Source organism: Vipera ursinii, assembly GCF_947247035.1.
Source record: "Vipera ursinii genome assembly, chromosome: 1".
Lineage (NCBI taxonomy): Eukaryota > Metazoa > Chordata > Lepidosauria > Squamata > Viperidae > Vipera > Vipera ursinii.
This window is the reverse complement of record NC_139512.1, coordinates 337,875,520-337,897,384: the sequence shown is the minus strand read 5'-3', so window position 1 is coordinate 337,897,384 and position 21,865 is coordinate 337,875,520. Positions and strand designations below refer to the sequence as shown.

General features: G+C 43.9%; 1 protein-coding gene across 1 annotated transcript in view; it reads right to left on the bottom strand.

The window, feature by feature from the left end:
• The window catches only part of TSPOAP1 (TSPO associated protein 1), a gene marked incomplete at both ends in the record, with an annotated part of 74,834 nt that overhangs the window by 6,776 nt on the left and 46,193 nt on the right, over positions 1-21,865 (bottom strand). The window contains 9 exons of the mRNA XM_083376425.1: positions 389-557; positions 3,834-3,985; positions 4,238-4,352; positions 5,073-6,197; positions 14,851-15,054; positions 15,975-16,298; positions 18,172-18,708; positions 19,841-19,992; positions 20,997-21,818. Of these exons, the coding sequence (XP_083232551.1) occupies positions 389-557; positions 3,834-3,985; positions 4,238-4,352; positions 5,073-6,197; positions 14,851-15,054; positions 15,975-16,298; positions 18,172-18,708; positions 19,841-19,992; positions 20,997-21,818 (3,600 nt within the window). The remainder of the gene's footprint in view (positions 1-388; positions 558-3,833; positions 3,986-4,237; positions 4,353-5,072; positions 6,198-14,850; positions 15,055-15,974; positions 16,299-18,171; positions 18,709-19,840; positions 19,993-20,996; positions 21,819-21,865) is intronic.

Sequence of the window (21,865 nt, the reverse complement as noted above, 5' to 3'; positions counted from 1 at the left end):
AATTCTTTAACAGGTAAGTGGACACTTATAATCCATGAATTATATGCAACCCTTGATTACACCTATAGAATAATCTACACTTTTAATCATAGAGATTCGACAGAATGTCTAGCTTCCCGAGGCCCAACTGTTCAATCATCAGACTGACATTTCTTTGAGCAAGATCCGTGCTAACCCAAGTTTTGTCTTCCCTGACAAATCACAGTGAAATGAGTAAACATGAGATATTTTGTGGATAACTTTCCATATGTATCTGAAAGGGATATGTCATAACCTCATCCATTACTTTTTCTACTGAACATAGCAACCAGCAAGATTTCCCATTCAAAAATGTTCCCAACCTTGGCCTGGCAAAGTTGAAGATGATAAATAAATTTGGACAGAGTACCTAGACTTTCCATCAGCATATCAGTAGCAATATGGCCTTTTTCTAACAGCTGTTTTCTTGTATTGTCACTGTCCACCCGAAGCTCAGACACCATGTTGCAGGGTATGAACCCTGTTCTTCCTGCACATTCCCCTCTGTAGAAACCATCTGCATCTTTGTGGCCATAGACCTGTGAAAGGGGGAGGCAGACAATCACAATAATGCCAAAAGAATATTTGTTTATGTCCATTTACTTCTTTCAAACCATTGCTAAATTTATCCCCAAGAGATTTGCAATAATGGAATATCCCAATGTTCCTCAGCCTTGGCAACTTGAAGATGTGTGGACTTCTCCCAGAATTCTGGAAGTTGAAGTCCACACATCTTCAAGAGACCAAGGTTGAGAAACATTGGGATAAACAAAGGCACAGAATAGTTCAATTATCCAATTATCCATCAACCACAGGAACAGAAATGTCAGGGTCATGATACGGAGCTCAGTGTGACAACCAGGAGAAAATAAGAAATCAAAGCTAGAGGTTGTTATGAGCTGAAGATGATATGTGGGATTTTTTTATAAATCAAAATACGTTGGGAATTTTGCACAGCCAGTATGAGGTAGTGATTAGCAGTGGACTAAGGCTTAGAAAAGGGGTATCAGGATTCAAATTTCTACTCAGCCATGATGCTTCATGTGGTGACACTGGGAAAATCATACTAACCTTTCTTTAAAGGCAAGGCAAGGCAAGATAGGATAAGCTTTATTGTCATTTTTTACTATGAGCACACTGGCCCACATTAAAAATGAAATTCTGTTGTCTGTTCTCAAAGTATATATCTACCCGTACACATACATAACACAAATCTATACATGCTAAATACATACATACAGGGCTTTTTTTGTCATAGAACGCCCAGAACAAAGTTCCAGCACCTTTTTTTGATGGAACCTTGTAGGGTAGGCAAGGTGGGTTGTATGACATGTGTGAGTTCCGGCACCTTTTTTTTTTTACAAAAAAGCACTGCATACATATATACAAATATACATACATATATACATATACATATACATATACATATACATATACATATATATATACATATATATACATAAGGTAAAGGTAAAGGTTCCCCCGCACATGCGTGCTAGTCGTTTCCGACTCTAGGGGCCGGTGCTCATCTCCGTTTCAAAGCCGAAGAGCCAGCGCTTGTCCGAGGACGTCTCCGTGGTCATGTGGCCGGCATGACTAGACGCCAAAGGCGCACGGAACGCTGTTACCTTCCCACCGTAGTGGTCCCTATTTTTCTACTTGCATTTTTACGTGCTTTCAAACTGCTAGGTTGGCAGAAGCTGGGACGAGTAACAGGCGCTCACTCTGTTACGCGGCACTCGGGATTCGACCCGCCAAACTGCCGACCTTCTGATCGACAAGCTCAGCGTCCTAACCCACTGAGCCACCGCGTCCCATACATATATATACATATATATATATATATATACAAGGAACATGGTGGCTCAGTGGGTTAGGATGCTGAGCTTGTCGATCAGAAGGTTGGCAGTTTGGCGGGTCGAATCCCGAGTGCCATGTAACAGAGTGAGTGCCTGTTACTCGTCCCAGCTTCTGCCAACCTAGCAGTTCGAAAGCACGTAAAAATGCGAGTAGAAAAATAGGGACCACTGCGGTGGGAAGGTAACAGCGTTCTGTGCACCTTTGGTGTCTAGTCATGCCGGCCACATGACCACGGAGATGTCCTCGGACAAGCTCTGGCTCTTCAGCTTTGAAACGGAGATGAGCACCGGCATGTGTGGGGGAACCTTTACCTTTACATATGTGTGTGTGTGTGTGTGTGTGTGTAACTGTGACTGCATCAAGATGTTCTGCTTCGGATACCACGGAGCCTCCTCCCAGAAGGTAACAAGGAAAACAGGTTATGTAGAGGACGTGTAGCGTCTCAAATGTGTAGCGTCTCCATGATGGTATTTGGATATTTTCCAAATATCCTCATGGAGATGAAACAACCTATGCCCTTGGCACAGCATGGGCAGGGAAAATTGTAAGACAGGCTGTCTCTGTGTTTGGATGCATTCACAATGCTCCATTTAATCAGAGATCTTGCACAGTTCCACAGAGCACGCTCCACGTAGTCCTTGGTCACTTAACAAGTTTTCAGCATTATGACAGACTTTAAAAAAGCTACTTACCATCTGTCCTCAAAGTTATGACCACCACCACCCCATCCCCATGGTTACATGATCATACTTTGGGCGCATGACAAGTGGATCACACCAGCTGCAGTGTCCCATGGTCACACGATTGTGATTCACAACACCTTTTGCCATTCCTCAATACTAAATATGTTGCATTTGTTTAACAACCACATGGTTCATTTAACCACTACATAATTTACTTAAAGAGACCATACTGACTCAGACTGTCATAAAAACAATCATAAAATTGAATCAGATCACACGGTGACCCGCTTAAAGGCTACAACAACTTACAACCAAAACTCTGGTTTCAAATGTGGTCATGAGTCGAGCACTGCCTCTAACTGCACTGGAAATATGAAATGACAGCCTCTTTTCAAATCTTCTGATTTAGCCCAGAAAGATCCAGCAATCAAGAGCCTTGGTGGAGCAGTGGGCTAATGCCTCCTTAAGTAACACCAGCTGCCTGCAATTAGTGCAGGTTCGTGTCCCACCAGGCTCAAGATTGACTCAGCCTTCCATCCTTCCGAGGTAGGTAAAATGAGGACCCAGATTGTTGGAGGCAATAAGTTGACTTTGTAATAATGCCGCTTGGGCCCCCCCGAAAGCCCTAATAGGCAGGCATATACATAGAATGAAGGCTATTGCTAAGCACATTGATTTGTGCTTTAGATTGTAAGCCGCCCTGAGTCTTCGGAGAAGGGTGGGATATAAATGGGATTAAAAAAAATGATCATCATCATTTCCTCCTTTAATGACATCTGCTGAAAACCTTAAGAGGACAATTCTTCCAATCTCATCTGTTTTGGGAATGAAGCCACAATTGGGTTAAGTGGCCTGCAATAGGGGAAACAACAGGAAAGAAAACCATGTACACCTCAAGTTTGTTGGGGGGGGAGAGATATGTCTCCCACCCACCCCCTGCCCTCTCTGGAGTTAAAAATAAAGGTAGATAATATGAAAAAATAAACTGAGGGTCTCTTTTTCAGGTATTCTCTAGCATTGTGTGCCTCTGATTTGATGAACAATCTTGGAGCGATGCAAGGCTTCTCCAGTTATTTGTAATTATTTGTTATTTGTAATTATTCCAATAAAATTATTTCTGAGCAGAGGACTTTGCAGCTGAACCATTGGCCACAATCATGCATTCTGCCAAGCCGTAAACTTTTTTTTTTAAATAAACCAGAGACTTCTGGATTCACCTACTATGTGAGAATTGAGCCCTGCCACTATGTCTCTTTTTGGTGTTCCTCGTACCTTCAGAATCTGGCCCTCTTGAAATGGGAGCTCCTCTTCAGCAGCATCCCGATTAGGGGACATCGAAACAGGGTCATAGTCAAAAAGAGCCACAAACAGCCGTGCTGAGCCCTTGTCATCTGCTGATTCAAGGGAAGGACTCCTCCAAGTTCCTAACCAGGACACAAAAGCAAACCACAAATGGACTGAGCCTGTCTACCAGAACAAAATTCCTAATCCTGGTGTTGCACCTGCAAATTTGGAAGGATGGGCTTGATGCTATAATTTTAACTCCTTCACTTACCTGATCTTGTCATGAGCCATCCTTGGAACATTTGGAGCCATCCTTGTTCAACTCTTACTGAAATTGTCCCACACCCACACCCACTTTAAAACAGCCCTAATGGAAACTGCAACCAGCTCACCAATAGTTCCCCCAAGAGGTGCAGTCCCTTCTTGACTTTTTCTCGGAGATCTTCTGCTTCTCTGGACAGGGGACTGGTAAGATATTGAGTCCAACAACCCGGGACTACCTGTCACCTGAAAGAGAACCCTTGGCAGAATCAGTCCTGTGTTTATTCATTGACATTTTGGCTACACCCTGCAGCAAAAGCACAAAATGCAAAGGGCTAGAATGCAACATTCCTCTTCTGGAAGTGCTTTCAGAAAACTGACCAAAAGCAAAGCAAATTCCATAGATTCAGTTTTGGTGTTAAACTGAATCTGTCATTTTGACGCTATAATAAACATTCCCCATTCATTGTGAGATCTGGTATCTGCCATGAAATTGAGAAATTCTTGTTTCCTTTGAGTTGTCTATACCTTGGGGACCACTAGATCTTATCAATCAAGATTACGTTGATATAAATTATTCCTAGACCAAACTGATCAGATGGCCGCCTCTTCTGGAAGGTTTTCCAAGTAAAAAGAATATGAGATTTAGGATTTACAATACAGGATAGTTAAGTCTGCAGACTTTCCCTAAAAATCAATGGGGAAGAGGAATACTGCATTGGATATTTTCAGCCAGTGATGTCTGATTGGTAGCCAATCCCAAAGCAAAATATGAGAAAAGCCAATAAAGAGTATCACACAAATGGGCTGTAAGTTTCAAATAAAAACGGAAGCCTCTATTTTGTAAAGCACTCAACACAATAAGCAGAATGCAAGCAAGCACAGGAGCAAAGGGTCAAAAGCACAGTCAGAATTGTGGCAAGCTGCTTTAACAACGCCAGCTGATGAAGGAAGCGTCTCACAGACCCATGTTTGCACAAGTGGGCCCTCCTTCCAAGCCTGCTCTGGCCTGATTCCCAAGACGGAGGGACTTTTCTCCCGAGTCCTGTTCCATTCTTCTGGGGCACCACTGGCTTTCTTCCTCCATCCACAATGCCCAGGTGAATGGCTGGGGGATGTGCTCCAATCTGTGCTCTCTCCCTCCCAACTACTGGATCGCTTCAGCTCTCGTCGCCCACTGGATTGGACTGATCCTGACTGGCTGGAGCAATCACTCCATTCCTCCTCACAATCTGTTGGTGATCCATCAGCCCTCCCATCTGAACTCAACAGGCTCACTGGTGTGGAAGTGATGGTTAAATCCTCTTCCTCATTTGAATCATACTCAATGTCAATCTCCAAATTCTCTGGGCTGAGGCAGTGGGGGAGGCCTTGCACAGCTGTCTCCCTTTTCTCTTGGGGCATCATTCTCCTTGGAGGAACTTGATCAGGCCTTTGTCTTGCCCAGCTGCACAGCTTCAGATCATCCTCCACCTCAAGGCTGGTGATCACATCCAAATTCTCTGTGAGGCTCTGCGCTCTGTAAAGACCACCTCCAGTGTAGTAGGAATTGCTCCGCATACTGGGCTCTCGGATGTCTCCTTTTTGCTTTCTATGTCCCTGGGGTGAGACACGGATGTTCTCCTTGCAATGACTGGATCTTCTCCATTCCAAAAGAGGAGATCTTGATGGTTTCTTTCGATCATCCCACTGATAGGTCATATCTTCACCATCCCATCTTACAGAGCAACTGGATGTTTCATTCATACACCCCCCTCTATACTTCTGTAGAAGGGTCTTTTCAGGTAAGATCAGCTCTGAAAGATTGTGGTTTCTTTTAGACCAAGAACAGAGAGGGCCTTGCATTCTTCTGGTATGATTAGGAAGCCTACTCTGGTAGCTTTCCATGGTCTTCTTTTCCGGAGGGATGGAAATAGGTTGCCTTAGGACCGGGTCCCAGCCTTCATCATCATCATCTTCCTGTTCTTGCTCCTCCTCCTCTTCAGTCACTTCAGGAATACTAAACAGAGCCTTGCTGCAATTTTTTTGCAATGGCATTTCCAGAATCCGTTCCAAGATTTCTTCATCACTGTCAGTATCACCAAGATCCAACTGTGCTCCAGAACAAGAAACCAGACCATCAAGGAAGAAGCAAAGAGAGAAAGAGGAATTAGGCATTAAAAGGTGGTTAAACAATACTTACCATCACTCCTGTAGATGGCATTAAATAAGGACTAGAGAAATTCACAAAGTGAAAAGTTAGTGGCAACGAATGAAGGTAATTAAATGAAAGAGCCATACTCAGAGGCAGAACAACCCTTCAAACATTGCTAAAGCATAGTTTTTTATTTCATGATTGTGGGCTTCCCTACTGAAAGCAAGATTCCAGTTTTTGATAAATCTATTTTCATCTGGCTCCAGCTATTTTCATCTGGCTCCATTTTCAAGACCCATGTTGCAAAGCTAAAAAAGCCATTCCTCTACATAGAAAGAAGTGTGGAAAATGGACACAGGCAAATAAATTGTTGAAGTTCCAGCTCTACAGCTGGAACTGGAGTATCTCTTGGTGTATTATATATCACATGGCTACTTCAATCTACCTGAAATATATTATCATTATCATGAATACTAATGTTTATATACCATTCTTCCTCCCACGGAAGGTTATAGCATAGTTTTTCCCACCTAGATAACTTCTACATATATTAGGTAATAGTCATGCTGACAATAGCTGGTTGGGAATTATAGGAAGTATAGTCCAAATCATTTAGAGGTTGTAAGAGAATTTTTTTTAATGTTCTGATGAACTTAGCACATGCAAAAAAGACGCCTGTTGTTTCCTGTTGTTTGGTTTTTTTGTAGCTTTTCCCATAATGGCATTTGCCTGGTCAACCACCTTTCAAGGATCATGAAACCCGACCGGGAATTCTTCAGATGAGAGCAGTCACCCCAATGACAGTCAGTGTTCTACTGCTCTGTCTCTTCTAGATGTGGGGAAAGTCCATCCAGTCAGGGTTTTCCACCATCATCAAAAGTACAAAACTAGGTCATTTTCATTTATGTGTGTCATTTTATTTTGCACGTTCAAGAAATTCTTTTTTAAAAAATTCCCCTTGTGAAAAAGTGACTAGATCAAATGTTGCTTGCAACTGATTCTGAAAAATGAAATCAGTATAACATAGGACGGGAAAGTTAAGTTGGAGCTATCCCCAAGAGCATTGAAAAGGTCCTGGTGATGTCTCCTTGCAGTCAAAAAGAGAAGGATAAAACGATCATGTTATGATTGAAAACCTGAGGCTGCTCAAGAATAAAATCCATAAACTTCTAGGATGGGGTTGGGACAGGAGTAGGGGTAGAAAACAAGTTGTCTACCCTCACCATGATACTCAATATTATTTGAGATTCTGTACCTCTGCAGCATGTATTTGTCAATGCTAGGGATCCTTCCCATATTATTTCCATGAATCCAGGTAGATTGTTAGCAGAAAGGGACTTAATCACTCCTCATCTCAGCCGCAATGTTTTATAAAAGCATGTGCTTCTCACTTGGATCAACCCTGTTTTCCTTTCATGCCCGGCCAGACTATATCCCCACCATCACTACTCTCCATTTTGCTATAACTCTCTTCCAGTTTTCCTGTGTTCCTGCCCACACATAATTCTCTAGGGGGAGTTGCATTACATTGTCTAGCTCTGTTAATCTAGCACTCTCCACACTGATGGCACCATAATGTCATAGCCAACCTGGCCTTTCTAAGAATGTTAGCAATTCCAGAAAATTTACATGAAACCAAGTTGGGAACTCAGGCACAACAGGATATGTTATACCTGAGCTTTGAATAGTTGATGCCACCACATCAAACTCTTTGTTCTGCACAGAGCATTTTATTTATTTATCATTTTAACTTGTATCCTGAGAGTTCATGGCATCATGGCCTCCTTCTAATCTTTATAAAGAAAATCCCATAAGGAAGACTGGGGAGCAAGAGAAAGAGAGAGACTGGCCCAAAGTTATTCCTAGGCCAGATTAGTGGGTTGCTTGATGGAAACACAAGGCACAGAGTTTGGGAGGAATATTGAGGCAGGGTGTTTTCAAATATCATTTGTTATTATCCCGCATTTTCTTTTGTTTGCCTGAAAATGTCTTTTGACTGATAGCACTAAGAAGCTTTCATCAAACAGAAACTATAGGCGTGGTCATAGCAGAAATTTCAGGCTCTAAACACAGAGGCCTGAAATGCATCTGCCTGCTTTTTAAAATCTCTATGATAAGGAGTAGACCCTAAATTTAGGATTTCTCCAATCTGCAGTACTTGATGGAATCCATTGAATTCCATACACACATTTCTGCAAAAAAGTGAACCTGGTGAATCCTTGCTCAATGTTTCCTTCAATAATCAAGGCAATCTACTATGGCAGTCATTTGAAGATAGCAACGAAGAGTAGGATTCGACTATAGGAATGGTACCAGGACTGCTACAAGATACACAGATAAAGGGCCAGTTTCCTAAAATAAGCACCACCAGAAATGTATACCTGAAGCCTTTTATAGAGGCATGGATGCTGGTGTCCATTGGATTTTGTGTTCAGTCTACACTTGGATCTTTTGGTGGAATTTCTTTTCCAGTAAAAGAATCTCTAAATCTAAATCATCTTGAGGACAGACCAGTCATCTTGAGGACAGACCTTCTTAGGAACCTATGTGTAGTGGATGGATGGTGAGCCAGTTTTGGCAGCACATAGTCACAATACCTAGGCCAAAAATCACCACTGTTGGAATACATGGCCCCAACTACTTTCTCTAGGAAGAGCCTAATGGGCCTAGGTCAGTGGTTTTCAAACTTTTCTTCACCAGGGACCCACTTTAATATATATATATATACATATATACATACTGTATATACATATACATACATACATACATACATACATACATACACACACACACACACATATATATATTGCGGTTCAGATCTAGTAATCCTAGAGTAGGAGTAACTAAGTAGGGGGAGTTAATTTAAACCTGGAATAACTGCCTATTTTGGCCTAAATTTACTCTCCTTAGAGTTAGCTGACTGGGTCAAGGCTCCCTTGAAAACCTTTAAAACCTGAACTTTAAGTTATTAATTTTTAGAATTAATCTCCATCAGCTATGGTACTGGACATTATATCTGACAAATTTAAAAGGGGATTAAATTAAGGGTGGTATTAGCAGTAGAAAATAATTGTGAAAACTAAATGGAACTGCTTATCTCTGAGTACAATATAGGTAATATGTGTAATGTATTGGCATTACTTGCTAACTCACTGCTTTATGTTGTACTGTTGGTTAATGTCTGTATGAAAGCTGCACAGCAGTTGGTAGTTTGCTTCTGTTATGTTTGGACGCTCAATAAAGTCTGTTGCTGTTTGAATCTTCCATCTCGCTCAATGCCTGCAAGAACCGAATACTTAACACTGGCGATGAAGGTGGGATCATGATGCTTCACAAGAAGTGCCTGAAGTCAATAGGGGGTGATGCCAGCACACAGCCTGGCAGGAACGATGTTCCCCCTCTCAGTCTGCCTAGCAAGCCACGCTGGAGACCACCATGCCCTGATGATCCGTCTCAGGGCCTCCACAGAAGGCAGCAGCATGAGGCAATGTGAGAAACAGGAAAGGAAGGCTACCAGTAATGGCAAAAGTTGGGAAACTCAAAGAGTTCGACGTTACTCACCCGGAGAGATGGGCATCTTACATTTCCTGTGTAGAGAACTACCTCTGCGCCAATCAAGTTGGCGAAGACAGGCTGAAGGCCATGACACTCCTCTGCGTGTGCAGTCCAGCGACTTTCTATATCACCAAGAACTTGGTCGCTCCCGCACCGTTGGAGTCCGTAAGTTACGCGGACTTGAAGAAAAAGCTCCGAGGCCATTTCGAGCCAAAGTTATCCGTGATAGTATGGAGGCATGCCTTCGAGCAATGCTAACAACCCAGCGAGTCAGCAACAGAGTTCATCGCAGCTCTTCAGCAGGCATCTTGGCTGTGTAATTTCACTGATTTAGAAGAAAGACTAAGAAACCGTTTAGTCTGTGGACTCAGAAACAGATAGCTCCAACAAAAACTTTTCGCTAAGGAGACTCTCTCGTTACAGGAGGCGCTGAAAGACGTTATGAAGGATGAAGCGGCCAGAGGGGCCGTTAAGGCGTTGTGGCCCTCCAAAAGCACGTCGAACACCAACACCGTCCACCACGAGGACGCCGAGCAGATGGAAGACACTGAATCCGACTACGAAGTTGACAAGTTACAGAGGCATCAGGAGAAGGGACCGAGGCCTTCTGACAAGGCAGTTCCATTCCCTAGATGCATGGGTTGCGAAGGCCACCATCAATGCGCGGAATGCCATTTCAGAACAGCCACGTGCCAGGTGTGTGGTAAACCAGGCCACATCACCGGCATCTGTCGAGGTCGCCAGCAGGACCGTCAACCGGACGAATCATTCAGGAGAGGTACCGGGGCCCTGGGGCAACAGCAAGTAGGGTTTTGCTCCAGTCGGAGGAGCGTTTTCCGCACGGGTGCTACCTGACCTCTTAAGCAGAAGCTTCAACTGCAAGTTGAGCTTCAGGGAGTTCCATGTAAAATGGAACTGGACACAGGCTCCACTGTGTCCATCATCTCCATTGGAACCTTCAGGCACATCTGCAGCCACAGCCACAGATAGGTCAAACTACGACCACCTAACATTTTGTTAACTGACTTTCAAAACTCCCGAGTGGCAGTTAAAGACAAAGCCACATTTGCAGTGAAGTTCAAGGACTTTTCTGGCCCACTCGATGTTATTGTGGTGGAAGGCCAATGAACGAGCCTCATAGGGCTCGATTGGTTTGATGCATTGGGCGTCCAAGTAACCAGCATTCACCGTACACAGACAGCAGACTTGGCGTCAGTCTGCAAAAGTTCGAGGATGTTTTCAGTCCACATTTGGGTGAGTACAAGGGCCCTCCAATAGCTTTTAAACTTGACCCCTTGGTAATGCCAATCCGGGTTAAGCCCCATCGAATACCTTTTGCGTTAAAGCACAAAATCGATGCAGAGCTGGACAAGCCAGTCAGTCAGGGGTACATTGCAGCCTGTAGACAGTGGGGTGTCGGAAACCCCCATTGTAACTCCACTAAAGGCCAATGGGGAAGTAAGAATATGTGCTGACTATAAGTGCACCATTAACCGGGCACTTCAACAGCACGCATACCCAGTGCCAGTCATCAGTCATATTTTGGCGTTGTTGCAGGGTGGCAGCGTGTTCACTAAATTAATTTGGCACAGGCCTATCAGCAGCTGCCGGTGGACCAGGCCATGGCAGCCGCTCAAACCATTGTTACGCATAGGGGGGCCTTCAAGGTTAAGTGCCTACAATTTTGGGGTTAGTGTAGCCCCAGGAATTTTTCAGGGAGTGATGGAGCGTATGCTCAAGGGTATTCTGGGGGTCTGCCCCTACTTAGATGATGTACTCCTCGCTGGGGAGTCTACCGAGGTCCTAGCTGAATGGCTTAGGACTGTCCTTCAGCAGTTCTGCTTGGCGGGACTTAAACTAAAAAAAGAAAAATGCAAGATTGGGGTAAATTCAGCTGAATTTCTGGTATTCCGCATCAATGCCGATGGCATCCGTCCTGCAGAATCAAAGCTGAAAGCGATTCAGCAGGCACCAAACCCTAAGTCCAAGGGAAAACTCCAAGACTTCTTGGGCCTTCTTAATTTTTATCATGCTTTTCTCCCCAATGCCACAGTGGCAGAGCCGTTACACTGGCTCTTAGACAAAAACACTTCTTGGCAGTGGACAAGGATCCACGAAAGGAGTTTTCAGGCAGTAAAATCCTTATTGTCCTCAAACTCGGTGCTTACACACTTTAATGAAAATCTGCCAGTTTACATTGTGTGTGATGCATCTCCATATGGGGTTGGGGCTGTGTTGAGCCACTTGTTGGCTGATGGAACACAGGCACCCATCGCCTATTATTCGAGGACTCTGTCTGCGGCTAAGCTTAATTACACGCAGATTGACAAGGAGGCCTTGGCCATTGTGGCTGGGGGTAAAAAGTTCCATGGCTATTTGTATGGCTGCCAATTCATGGTCTTCACTGACCACAAGCCTTTGCTAGGATTATTCACTACAGACAGGCAGACACCTCAGATTCTGTCACCCAGAATGCTGAGGTGGTCTATATTCCTTTCAGCCTATAGCTACAGGCTGGTTCACAAACCAGGAAAAGAAATGTGCCACGCAGACGGCCTTACCAGATTGCCCTTGCCGCAAGTGGAGCCAGATCTGGCTCCAGCTGCATGCATTTTAGCAATACAGGATTTGCCTGAGTTCCCTCTCCATGTCGAAGACATAACTGCAGAAATAGCAGCTGACAAAGTCCTTAGTCAGGTATTGACTTGGATTCACACAGGATGGCTGGAAAATAGCTGGGGACCAAAGTTCCAGAGCTTCTTCATGAGAAGAAACGAGCTGTCTACTCATAAGGGGTGTGTCCTCTGGGGCAGTAGGGTTATCATTCCCAGCTCACTACGGCCCAGGGTCCTACAGTCTCTGCACGAAGGCCATCCGGGAATAGTGCGGATGAAGGCACTGGCGAGGAGCTACCTTTGGTGGCCAGAGCTTGATAAAGCTATCGAGGCCCACGTACATGGGTGCTACACATGTCAACAGTCCAGACCAGAGATGCCGCAAGCCCCTGTCCACCGATAGGAGGAAACACACACACCGTGGTCAAGAATCAAATGTAGATTTTGCCAGGCCCTTTCAGTGACAACTGTTTTTAATAGTGGTTGATAGCCACTCTAAATCGTTGGAGGTGGTTCCAATTTCCAATATGACTACTACTAGGACCATCCAGGAGTTGCAGAAACTATTTGCAACACATGGGTTTCCAGACGTCTTAGTCTCCAACAATGGGGCCCAGTTCACTGCGTCCGAGTTCCAGGCCTTCCTCAGAGCCAACCTCATAAGGCATGCCACGTTGGCTCCCTTTCACCCATCATCGAACGGACAGGCCGAACGCATGGTTCACACAACTAAGGAATCCCTGAAGCAAATTGTCTCAGGGGATTGGCATCACAGGCTGGCTGATTTCTTACTTTGTCAGCACATGACCCCCTGCACAGCTACCGGCAAAAGCTGAGCTGAGATGCGTTGGGGCAGAAGGTTGATCACTAAACTGGACAGGCTGCACCCCGACAGAGTTGCCGCTGACACTTCACGTCCCAAGGCACCACGAAACTTACTACTGGGGGACAGGGTGTGGGCCCAAAATTATAGATCGGGTTCTTTGTGGATGGCTGCAAAGATTGTCAAGGTATCAGGACCCCTCTCTTATGAAGTGGCCCTGGAAGACGGGCCCGTAATTCGCCAGCATATTGATCAGCTGCAATGGTGATTAGCGGATCAGCTGCCTGCTAAGGGGGTTCGCGAGGAACAGAATCAGAGCCCGTTAGACAGCTGGTGAACAGAGCGATTTGTGTGTTCTGAAAGGACTATTGTTAACAATGACAGGAAGTTGGCTGTAGAAGGGCACCAGCCAAACAGGGAAACTGTTTCCCCTGGCCAGGAAGGACATACAGAATCAAGGGACAGCCCGGTACGATTGGACTTTGGTTGGGGCTGACCGGGACTGGCCAGCCATAGGGACTCGAGTAACTGCGAAGGCATGGAGCCTCCAAGCCCCAATCTACCCAGCCTGGCAGGCAAGCAGGTAGACCAGGAAATCCCTGTAACCCCAAGGCATTCCGAACAAACACAATGGCCATCCAAGTACTTCCAAGACTGTGAGCAAATGAGGGTTGTGCTAGCTAGGGGGAAGGAGCGTAATGTATTGGCATTACTTGCTAACTCACTGCTTTATGTTTTACTGTTGGTTAATGTCTGACCTAATTTCTGTGTGTGTTATATATCATGGTTGCTGGCTGAGCTAGACTCCAGTAGGGTTGGGTGGGAAACCGCTACTTTAAATCTATTAGTCGCCACCTAGTGGCCAACTGTATAAAAGCTGCACAGCAGTTGGTAGTTTGCTTCTATTATATTTGGACACTCAATAAAGTCTGTTGCTGTTTGAACCTTCCTTCTCGCTCAATGCCTGCAAGAACCGAATACTTAGCAATATGGTTTATAATGCTTTTGCCCTACTTGTGGATTTTCCAAAGACATCTGGTTGTAGATACTGTGAAGAGCATATTTGATTAAGCATTCCACATTTTGGTGTCCTCAAGATATGCTGAGGCCATGATGGCTGGGATAAGTGAAAGCTGCAATCTGGGCATATCTACTGTAGAAGGCATCAGTTTGAGGAAGGCTGAAATACAGTCTGAAGGAAGGAGATTTTAGGGAACTTCATGAATGCTTTTTGAGAACTCTGTGAAAGCTGCCTTGAGTGATGCAATAAAAAAAAGTCCATACAAATGTACAGAAGAATACATGCACTCTTTTCAGGCAGAGGTCTATAAGGCCAGGACAAAAACAAAATGTTATTGTAATCTAATTTAATTTAAACGTATTTTAATTTAATTAATGAAATACAGTTAATAATACTGCTCCCTGTGTTTCTTCATTTAATCCCACCTTTTCTATATTAAATATTATCAGATTAATATTTGCAGCAATTTTTGGAGGTGCCCTGGGTTTGGGGAGTATCAGGAATAAGCAAATAATCACAAGAAAATGATTGAAGGGTTTGAGCAAATTTGCAACTCCTCCTTAAGGGCTTCATAAAGACAGCAAAAATAAGAATACCTTGTCTCCATTTTCTCTGCTGCAATATTCACTTGGATTCCGTTTCATCTCCCCTGGCCTACCAGAAACGGACTTTTCTTCTTCCTCCTCCTTCTCGTCGTCTTCCTCCTCTTCCTCCGTAATATCAGAAAGGTCAGAACCACGATTGTGGTCAGTTAGAAGATTTAGTGGTCGGTTTCCTGGATCTGACCTTTTCTCTCCTTGCTAGAGAAATTCAAGGGGAAAGTCTTATTAGTAAAAAACTGAATGTTGTATAATTAGAATAACTGAGGTAAAAGGTAAAGGTTCCCCTGCACGTGCGTGCTAGTCGTTTCCAACTCTAGGGGCCAGTGCTCATCTCCGTTTCAAAGCTGAAGAGCCAGCGCTTGTCCAAGGACGTCTCCGTGGTCATGTGGCCAGCATGACTAGACACCAAAGGCGCACGGAACGCTGTTACCTTCCCACCGTAGTGGTCCCTATTTTTCTACTTGCATTTTTACGTGCTTTCGAACTGCTAGGTTGGCAGAAGCTGGGACGAGTAACAGGCGCTCACTCTGTTACGCGGCACTCGAGATTTGACCCGCCAAACTGCCGACCTTCTGATCGACAAGCTCAGCATCCTAACCCACTGAGCCACCGTGTCCCCTAGAATAACTGAACCCATTCCTAAATCACCACTTTCATACTGATATATCTCTTCAAATATGAAGTTTTATTTATACTTCAGGTGATGTTAATTTTAAAGCTGATCTGGATGTTTTCAGAGGTATCTGCAAGGTATGGTCAAAAAAACCAAGATGGTAGCTGTAATAGCACAATAGAGTTTTGACCGCATTTTGACTTGTTTTCAGCATAGCCTCTGGGTATCCTTTGATGTTTTGGAATGTATTATTTAAAGCAATTTTATTTTGTCTTTTAGCCAAAAGTTTCCCCAGAAGTCAGAAAAAAAGGCACTTCTTAAATCCTGGCTGATTTGCTTTTTAGCAGGCACCAGACAGGAAATATTACAAACTGTTAATATAAACAATAATTATGTCTGCACATTCACTCCCTTGCATGAAGACCAAAGGGCTTTGCGGTTTGTATGAAGTTATGGATCATTAGGTTTTCTAAACCAAATAGGCCTTTGATCAATGAATACAGACCTCTCTTCTGATCCTGGGCACCAGCTGAGAGGAGTCGTCTCTGGAGCCTTCTTTCAGCGGCTTCATCCTCCCTGAAGACTCAACTAAAGATTCTGAAGTTTGTCCTTCCTTTTGGCCCATCTCCCTGGTGCTGTCTTCTTCTTGCATAGAAGGTCTGTCTGTGGTCAGTATCTTTGGTTCCAGGGAGCTCTGATTGTTTTCTGGCTCTCTTTCTGATGGGGCATTTGTCCCTTGTTCTGCAGAGCAGCTTCCACAGGTCTCTAGGCTACTAGCCTTGTTGTCTGAAATGTGTGGCTCCGGTTTTGTCACGGTGAGCAGCAGTTCCTGGGAGTACATTGTTGCAGCAGGAAAAAAAAGAGAGATATTATATAGGTAAAGGTAAAGGTTCCCCCGCACATGTGTGCTAGTCGTTTCTGACTCTAGGGGCCGGTGCTCATCTCCGTTTCAAAGCCGAAGAGCCAGCGCTTGTCCAAGGACGTCTCCGTGGTCATGTGGCCGGCATGACTAGACGCCAAAGGCGCACGGAATGCTGTTACCTTCCCACCGTAGTGGTCCCTATTTTTCTACTTGCATTTTTTACGTGCTTTTGAACTGCTAGGTTGGCAGAAGCTGGGACGAGTAACAGGCGCTCACTCTGTTACGCGGCACTCGGGATTCGACCCACCAAATTGCCAACCTTCTGATCGACAAGGTCAGCGTCCTAACCCACATTTAATATTATATATTAAATGTGAAATAAGCAGTTATGTTCTTTTTCTAATTAGGAAGTGTACAGAGTGGGAGGGGGGAGGGAGATTCCTATAAAGTTATGAGAAAATATCTAGGGGTTTGGTAAAAATTGATACTACACCATTGCTTGGTTATTAGAGGAAAACACAGTATGAGTGAAAATGGAAACACAATTGTATCTAAAAATCCCTAAGATTCATACTAACAGACTTTTGTGTGTCTTTTGCTTAATTGTAGTTTTGCTGAAGAAGCTAAACTGATTACTGTTACTTCATGATATACATTATGGATTGTGACTTAAATAGGTATTGGTGGAACAAGATACATAGCTTTATTGCTCTGTTCAATACAAAACATGCAAGAACTGTTATATAAGCAAAGGGTGCAGAAACATTTTTTAAAAATCATGACAAATGAGGTAATATTTAGAGGCAGTTTAGGCAGATACCTACCTGGTTCACTGGAATACAAGAAATGGAGGAGCCCAATCAAATTTGCAAGATTTCATTATTATAGCTGATCTTAATACAAGTAGTTTGCAAGTCAACCTATGGATCTAGTTTCCTGGTCTGGTCTGTCTAGTGGGGCTGACAATTGGTGAGTTGAGAAAAGCTGGATTCACATATGACTCTAAACTACGTTTGGGTTTATTATTATTTATTTAAACATGTTGGCCACTCAACTCCAACAGACAGGGTGGCATACAAAACTGGGGGGGGACATAAAAACAGCTAAAAAATTAATCCCTTGCCTTGTGAAATCATCTACTGACTTCTAAATTTAATGAAGAGAAGGGCGAGTTTAATGAAGAGTAGGGCGAGGGGTGACATGATAGCAGTGTTCCAATATCTCAGGGGCTGCCACAAAGAAGAGGCAGTCAAGCTATTCTCCAAAGCACCTGGAGGCAGGACAAGAAGCAATGGATAGAAACTGATCAAGGAGAGAAGCAACCTAGAACTAAAGAGAAACTTCCTGAAAGTTAGAACAATTAACCAGTGGAACAACCTGCCTCCAGAAGTGGTGAATGCTCCAACTATGGAAGTTTTTAAGAAGAGGCTGGACAGCCATTTGTCTGAAATGGTAGGGCTTCCTGCCTGAGCAGGGGGTTGGACCAGATGACCTCCAAGGTCCCTTCCAACTTTATTATCATTATTATTGTTGTTGTTGTTGTTGTTGTTGTTTTGCTGATTTGTAAATTATGGCTTACATGGGTTAAGACAAATCATGATGAAACTGTGGCTTCGTGCAATATATGAACTGAGCTAATGACTGCCCCAAGATTTCACATCAACTTCATGGTTAAAAAATTCAAACTCAGCTCTCCCCTTTCAAAATCCAATGCTTTATATCCATCACTGGTAGTACAGTAGGTATTCTATCATACCATTGCCAGAAAGAGTGTTCATGGATTCCTCCCCATTTCCCAACCTCTACCTCTCTATCAGGAAGGAAGGGATTTCTCAGTTACCTGGTTGTCTTCTCCAGATTCCTCCTGAGTAGCCTTCTTCAGCATAGTCAGATCTCCCTTCACCACACTGCCTGCAGGGGGCAGGAGATAATTCTCTTCTTCTTTTGGAAGAGTTCCGAGTTCTGGTGACACAGCCTGCACCATTGGCGTCAAGGGAGCCTTGACGTTTGAGGATGTCTCTGAATGCACAGGATCCCCAGATTTTTCACTGGTAATAGTGGGCTGCAAGGTGAGTTTGGCAACTGAGTTCTTAGTGGCAGAAGGCAGTTCTTTCCTTGGAACCTGAGAAGTTCGTGTGACAAGAAGAGACTGTGCTTCCCCACCCAGAAGCCGGGAGGGGTGACAGTGCAATTGAGATGCAGAAGAGCGGTCTATTTCTTCCAACAACGCCAAGGGGATCTGAGCTGGCACAGAATCCACTGATTCTCCATAAAGAGACACAGTTCTTACAGTCACTTCCTGACAGAGCTGGAGGATCTGCAGCTGGGAAATCTCAATCAGGACACTACCAGCTGTTGGGGAGGTAACTTCCATTACCTGAAATAAGAGTAATTAACTTGAATAAGTAGGAAGATAGATAAAGGTTGGGGTGCCTTCTGCAAAAAAGGGAGGGTAGGATTGCTTATTCTTAGTCCTGAGCAAGCGAGGGGGTCTCTCTAAGTAGAAAAATGGGAGACGGTAGTATGGCAACGTATAAATCGGTATAAGCAATGAAAAGAAGGATGATTTATAAGGACAGAGGTTTGGAGAGATAGAGTCTGTGGTATTGGTGTAAACTAAATTTAAAGTTTTTTTTTCTTTTTGAATCCCCTGCCTTTAATTATTTCTGTTCACAACTTCTCCGTGTGTTGCACTCTACATAATTTCTCTTACCCCAAAAAGCAATAATACAAAGTTCTTTAAGCCACACAGTGAGCCTTTTAATAAAGCATTAATGTATAAGACAAATTATCAAAGCTGTCTACCCTGTGTGCTAAAAAAATGTACAACGAAGAACTCTACAGATAGTCCTTGACTTACAACCATTCATTTACTGACCGTTTGAGGTTATGACGCTGCTGAAAAAAGTGACTTACAACCAGTCCTCACACAACCATTGCCAGCATCCCCACAGTCACAATTGCAATACAGGCATGGATACTCGCATGTATTATGATGGTTGCAGGATCCCAAGGTCATGGGATCCCTTCCAGCTCTATTCTGATTGATTGATTGATTCTGATTGGCTGATTTATTGATCGTCATTTGAGATCTTCCCAGACAGCTTATGACAAAGTCAACTGGGGCAGCCAAATTCACTTAACAACTGTGTGATTCTTTTAATGACTGGGGGGGGGAAAGGTCATAAAAACAGTCATGGTCATGTGATGACTCACTTAACAACTGCCTTGCTTAGCAATGGAAGTTTTGGTTCCAATTGTGGTTGTTAAGTTAAGGAGTACCTATTTTCAAAATAAAATCTAATAAATAAAGAATGATGGATCGAAGTGTAAAGTGGGATGATAAATGTTTCAAATCTTACAACATCAAAGGAATATCAAACTGAGTTCTGGAGAAAATCCTGCCACTATTAGATTCTATCCCTCCACGTTCAGTGTTGATGTCTTATCATGGATCGAAATGATCATGTCCTAATTTTCTTCCAGCCATGCCCAAAACAACTTGGTACCTTTTGTCCATCAGCATAGACTGCATAGCCAGTGACACGCACTCCGTTGGATGATCCTTCAGCATCAATGGTGACTGGCAACCAGCTGATGACCAGAATACCAGATGTGGGGCCAAGATCCACTCGGACATCCAGCGGAGCATCTGGAGACCCTGAAGAAAGAGTAATTGGCTATTTTTTTTCTGCAAAAACAGCAGAATGGTTAAATCAATTTGGCCCCAAAAATGATAGGAAACTTGACCTAAGGTCCCCAAGACTGAAAGACTAAGGAAAAAATCCCCCTCAGAGAGCCCAAAAGAGTAACAGACTAACAAAATAACAGAATTGGAAGGGACCTTGGAAGTCGTCTAGTCCAACCTCCTGCTCAAGCAGAGGTCCATGTGGAAGGAGGGAAAACTGAAAGTGAAGGAGGCTTATAAGGCTTATAGTGAAAGGATGGAAATAAGAATGTTTTCAGTAAAGTCTTTTAAGCAATGGACTTCAGCCCTCGAAGCAGTTTTTAGAGCTTTAAACAAAGTATTTCCATCTAACACAGCATCTTCCTCCAATCACTTGCTCATTACAAATAGTGCCTGTATGGCAGGAATCAGTACATCTAAGCAATGAACATGATAAACATGTTCAAGGTTTGATCCGCAGTAACCTTATAGCAGAAACTACAAACACGGCTGTAGTTACATCCAGAAATTTAGCAACAAGCAGATTTGCAAAAATACCCAGCAATTCAATAGACCACAAGAAGACTGCTTGATCTATGAATAACACAAAATTGAGGTCAATGGGGTGCTTTTATGGGTCCCCTCCTTTTAAATTGTGCTGTTGTTATTCCTTCAAGTCAGTGTTGACCCCTGATGATTTGCATCTGTCTTCATGCAAAAGGAAAAAAATAGTCCAACCTACCAAAAGTGATACCATGGGAGACAAAGCAGGAGTGCAGATCAAAATAGGCAAGAAACTGATAAGAGAACATCTATCCAATCTAGATGACTTCAAATTGCCAGGACCAGTTGGATTACATCCCAGGGTTCTGAAGGACAGCTGGCAGATGTGATCTCAGAACCACTGAACAGATATAATATCACTTTATACTGCATTAGTGAGGCCACACTCGGAATACTATGTCCAATTCTCCAGAATCTCTAAAAGCTTTACTTACCTGCTGAAGATGTAGTGAACTGGATCTCTGTGGACAAGACCTGCTCCTCTACCTCTGGGGATGGTTTCCAGAAAGTTTGTTGAGGCTGGACTTCGACTGTGGCAATGTAGGAAGTGTTTGGGTTCAGGTTGCGAAAAGTGTACCAATATATTCCAGCCTTCACTATATCACATGCTCCCCCATTGAGGTATATGGTATGTGGGAAATTGCTGTTGCTTGACATCCAGGAGAGCTCCACGGAAGTGGCCTTGACACTCCGCACTTGGAGCTGACTTGGAGCTAAGACAAAACCACACCCCACCAGGAACGTGCACTGCAGTCTGTCTGAGCTCCCTTTTTCTGAAACACTTTGTATGGAGACACGATAGGCTTTTGTTTTCAAGTCCAGTTTGTCAATCATGGCCTTCATCTGGGAACTGGCCTTCACATTTTCCCGGAGTTCAGTGTCCACATAGACATTGTAGCTCTGGATATCCAAGCAGCTTCCACTAGGCACCAGTGGTGGATCCCATGTCACCAAGAGGCTAGAGGCAAACTGTTTGATTAGAGTCACCTTTCTGGGATAAGGCACTACAATGGAAATACCTCCTTCTCCTTGGTCCCCTTCTAGCCTAGAGGGAGCTGTGCTGGCATTGAGCTCCTCCGATGAATAATCACTTCTCTCTCCACTGCTGACGCTTATGCTGAGAAAACTCCGCTCAAGAGGGGAGCTTTGGGAGAGATCATGGAGTTCCTGAGGCAAGAAAGTAACCAGGTCATCATCTGCAAGTCGCTCCACAAAGTTGGAAGGGACAAGGCCTCTTCGGCCATCCATCAGCTCCCCTGAAGATGAAGTTAACAACATGAGAGATCAGAAGACCTGTGGCCTT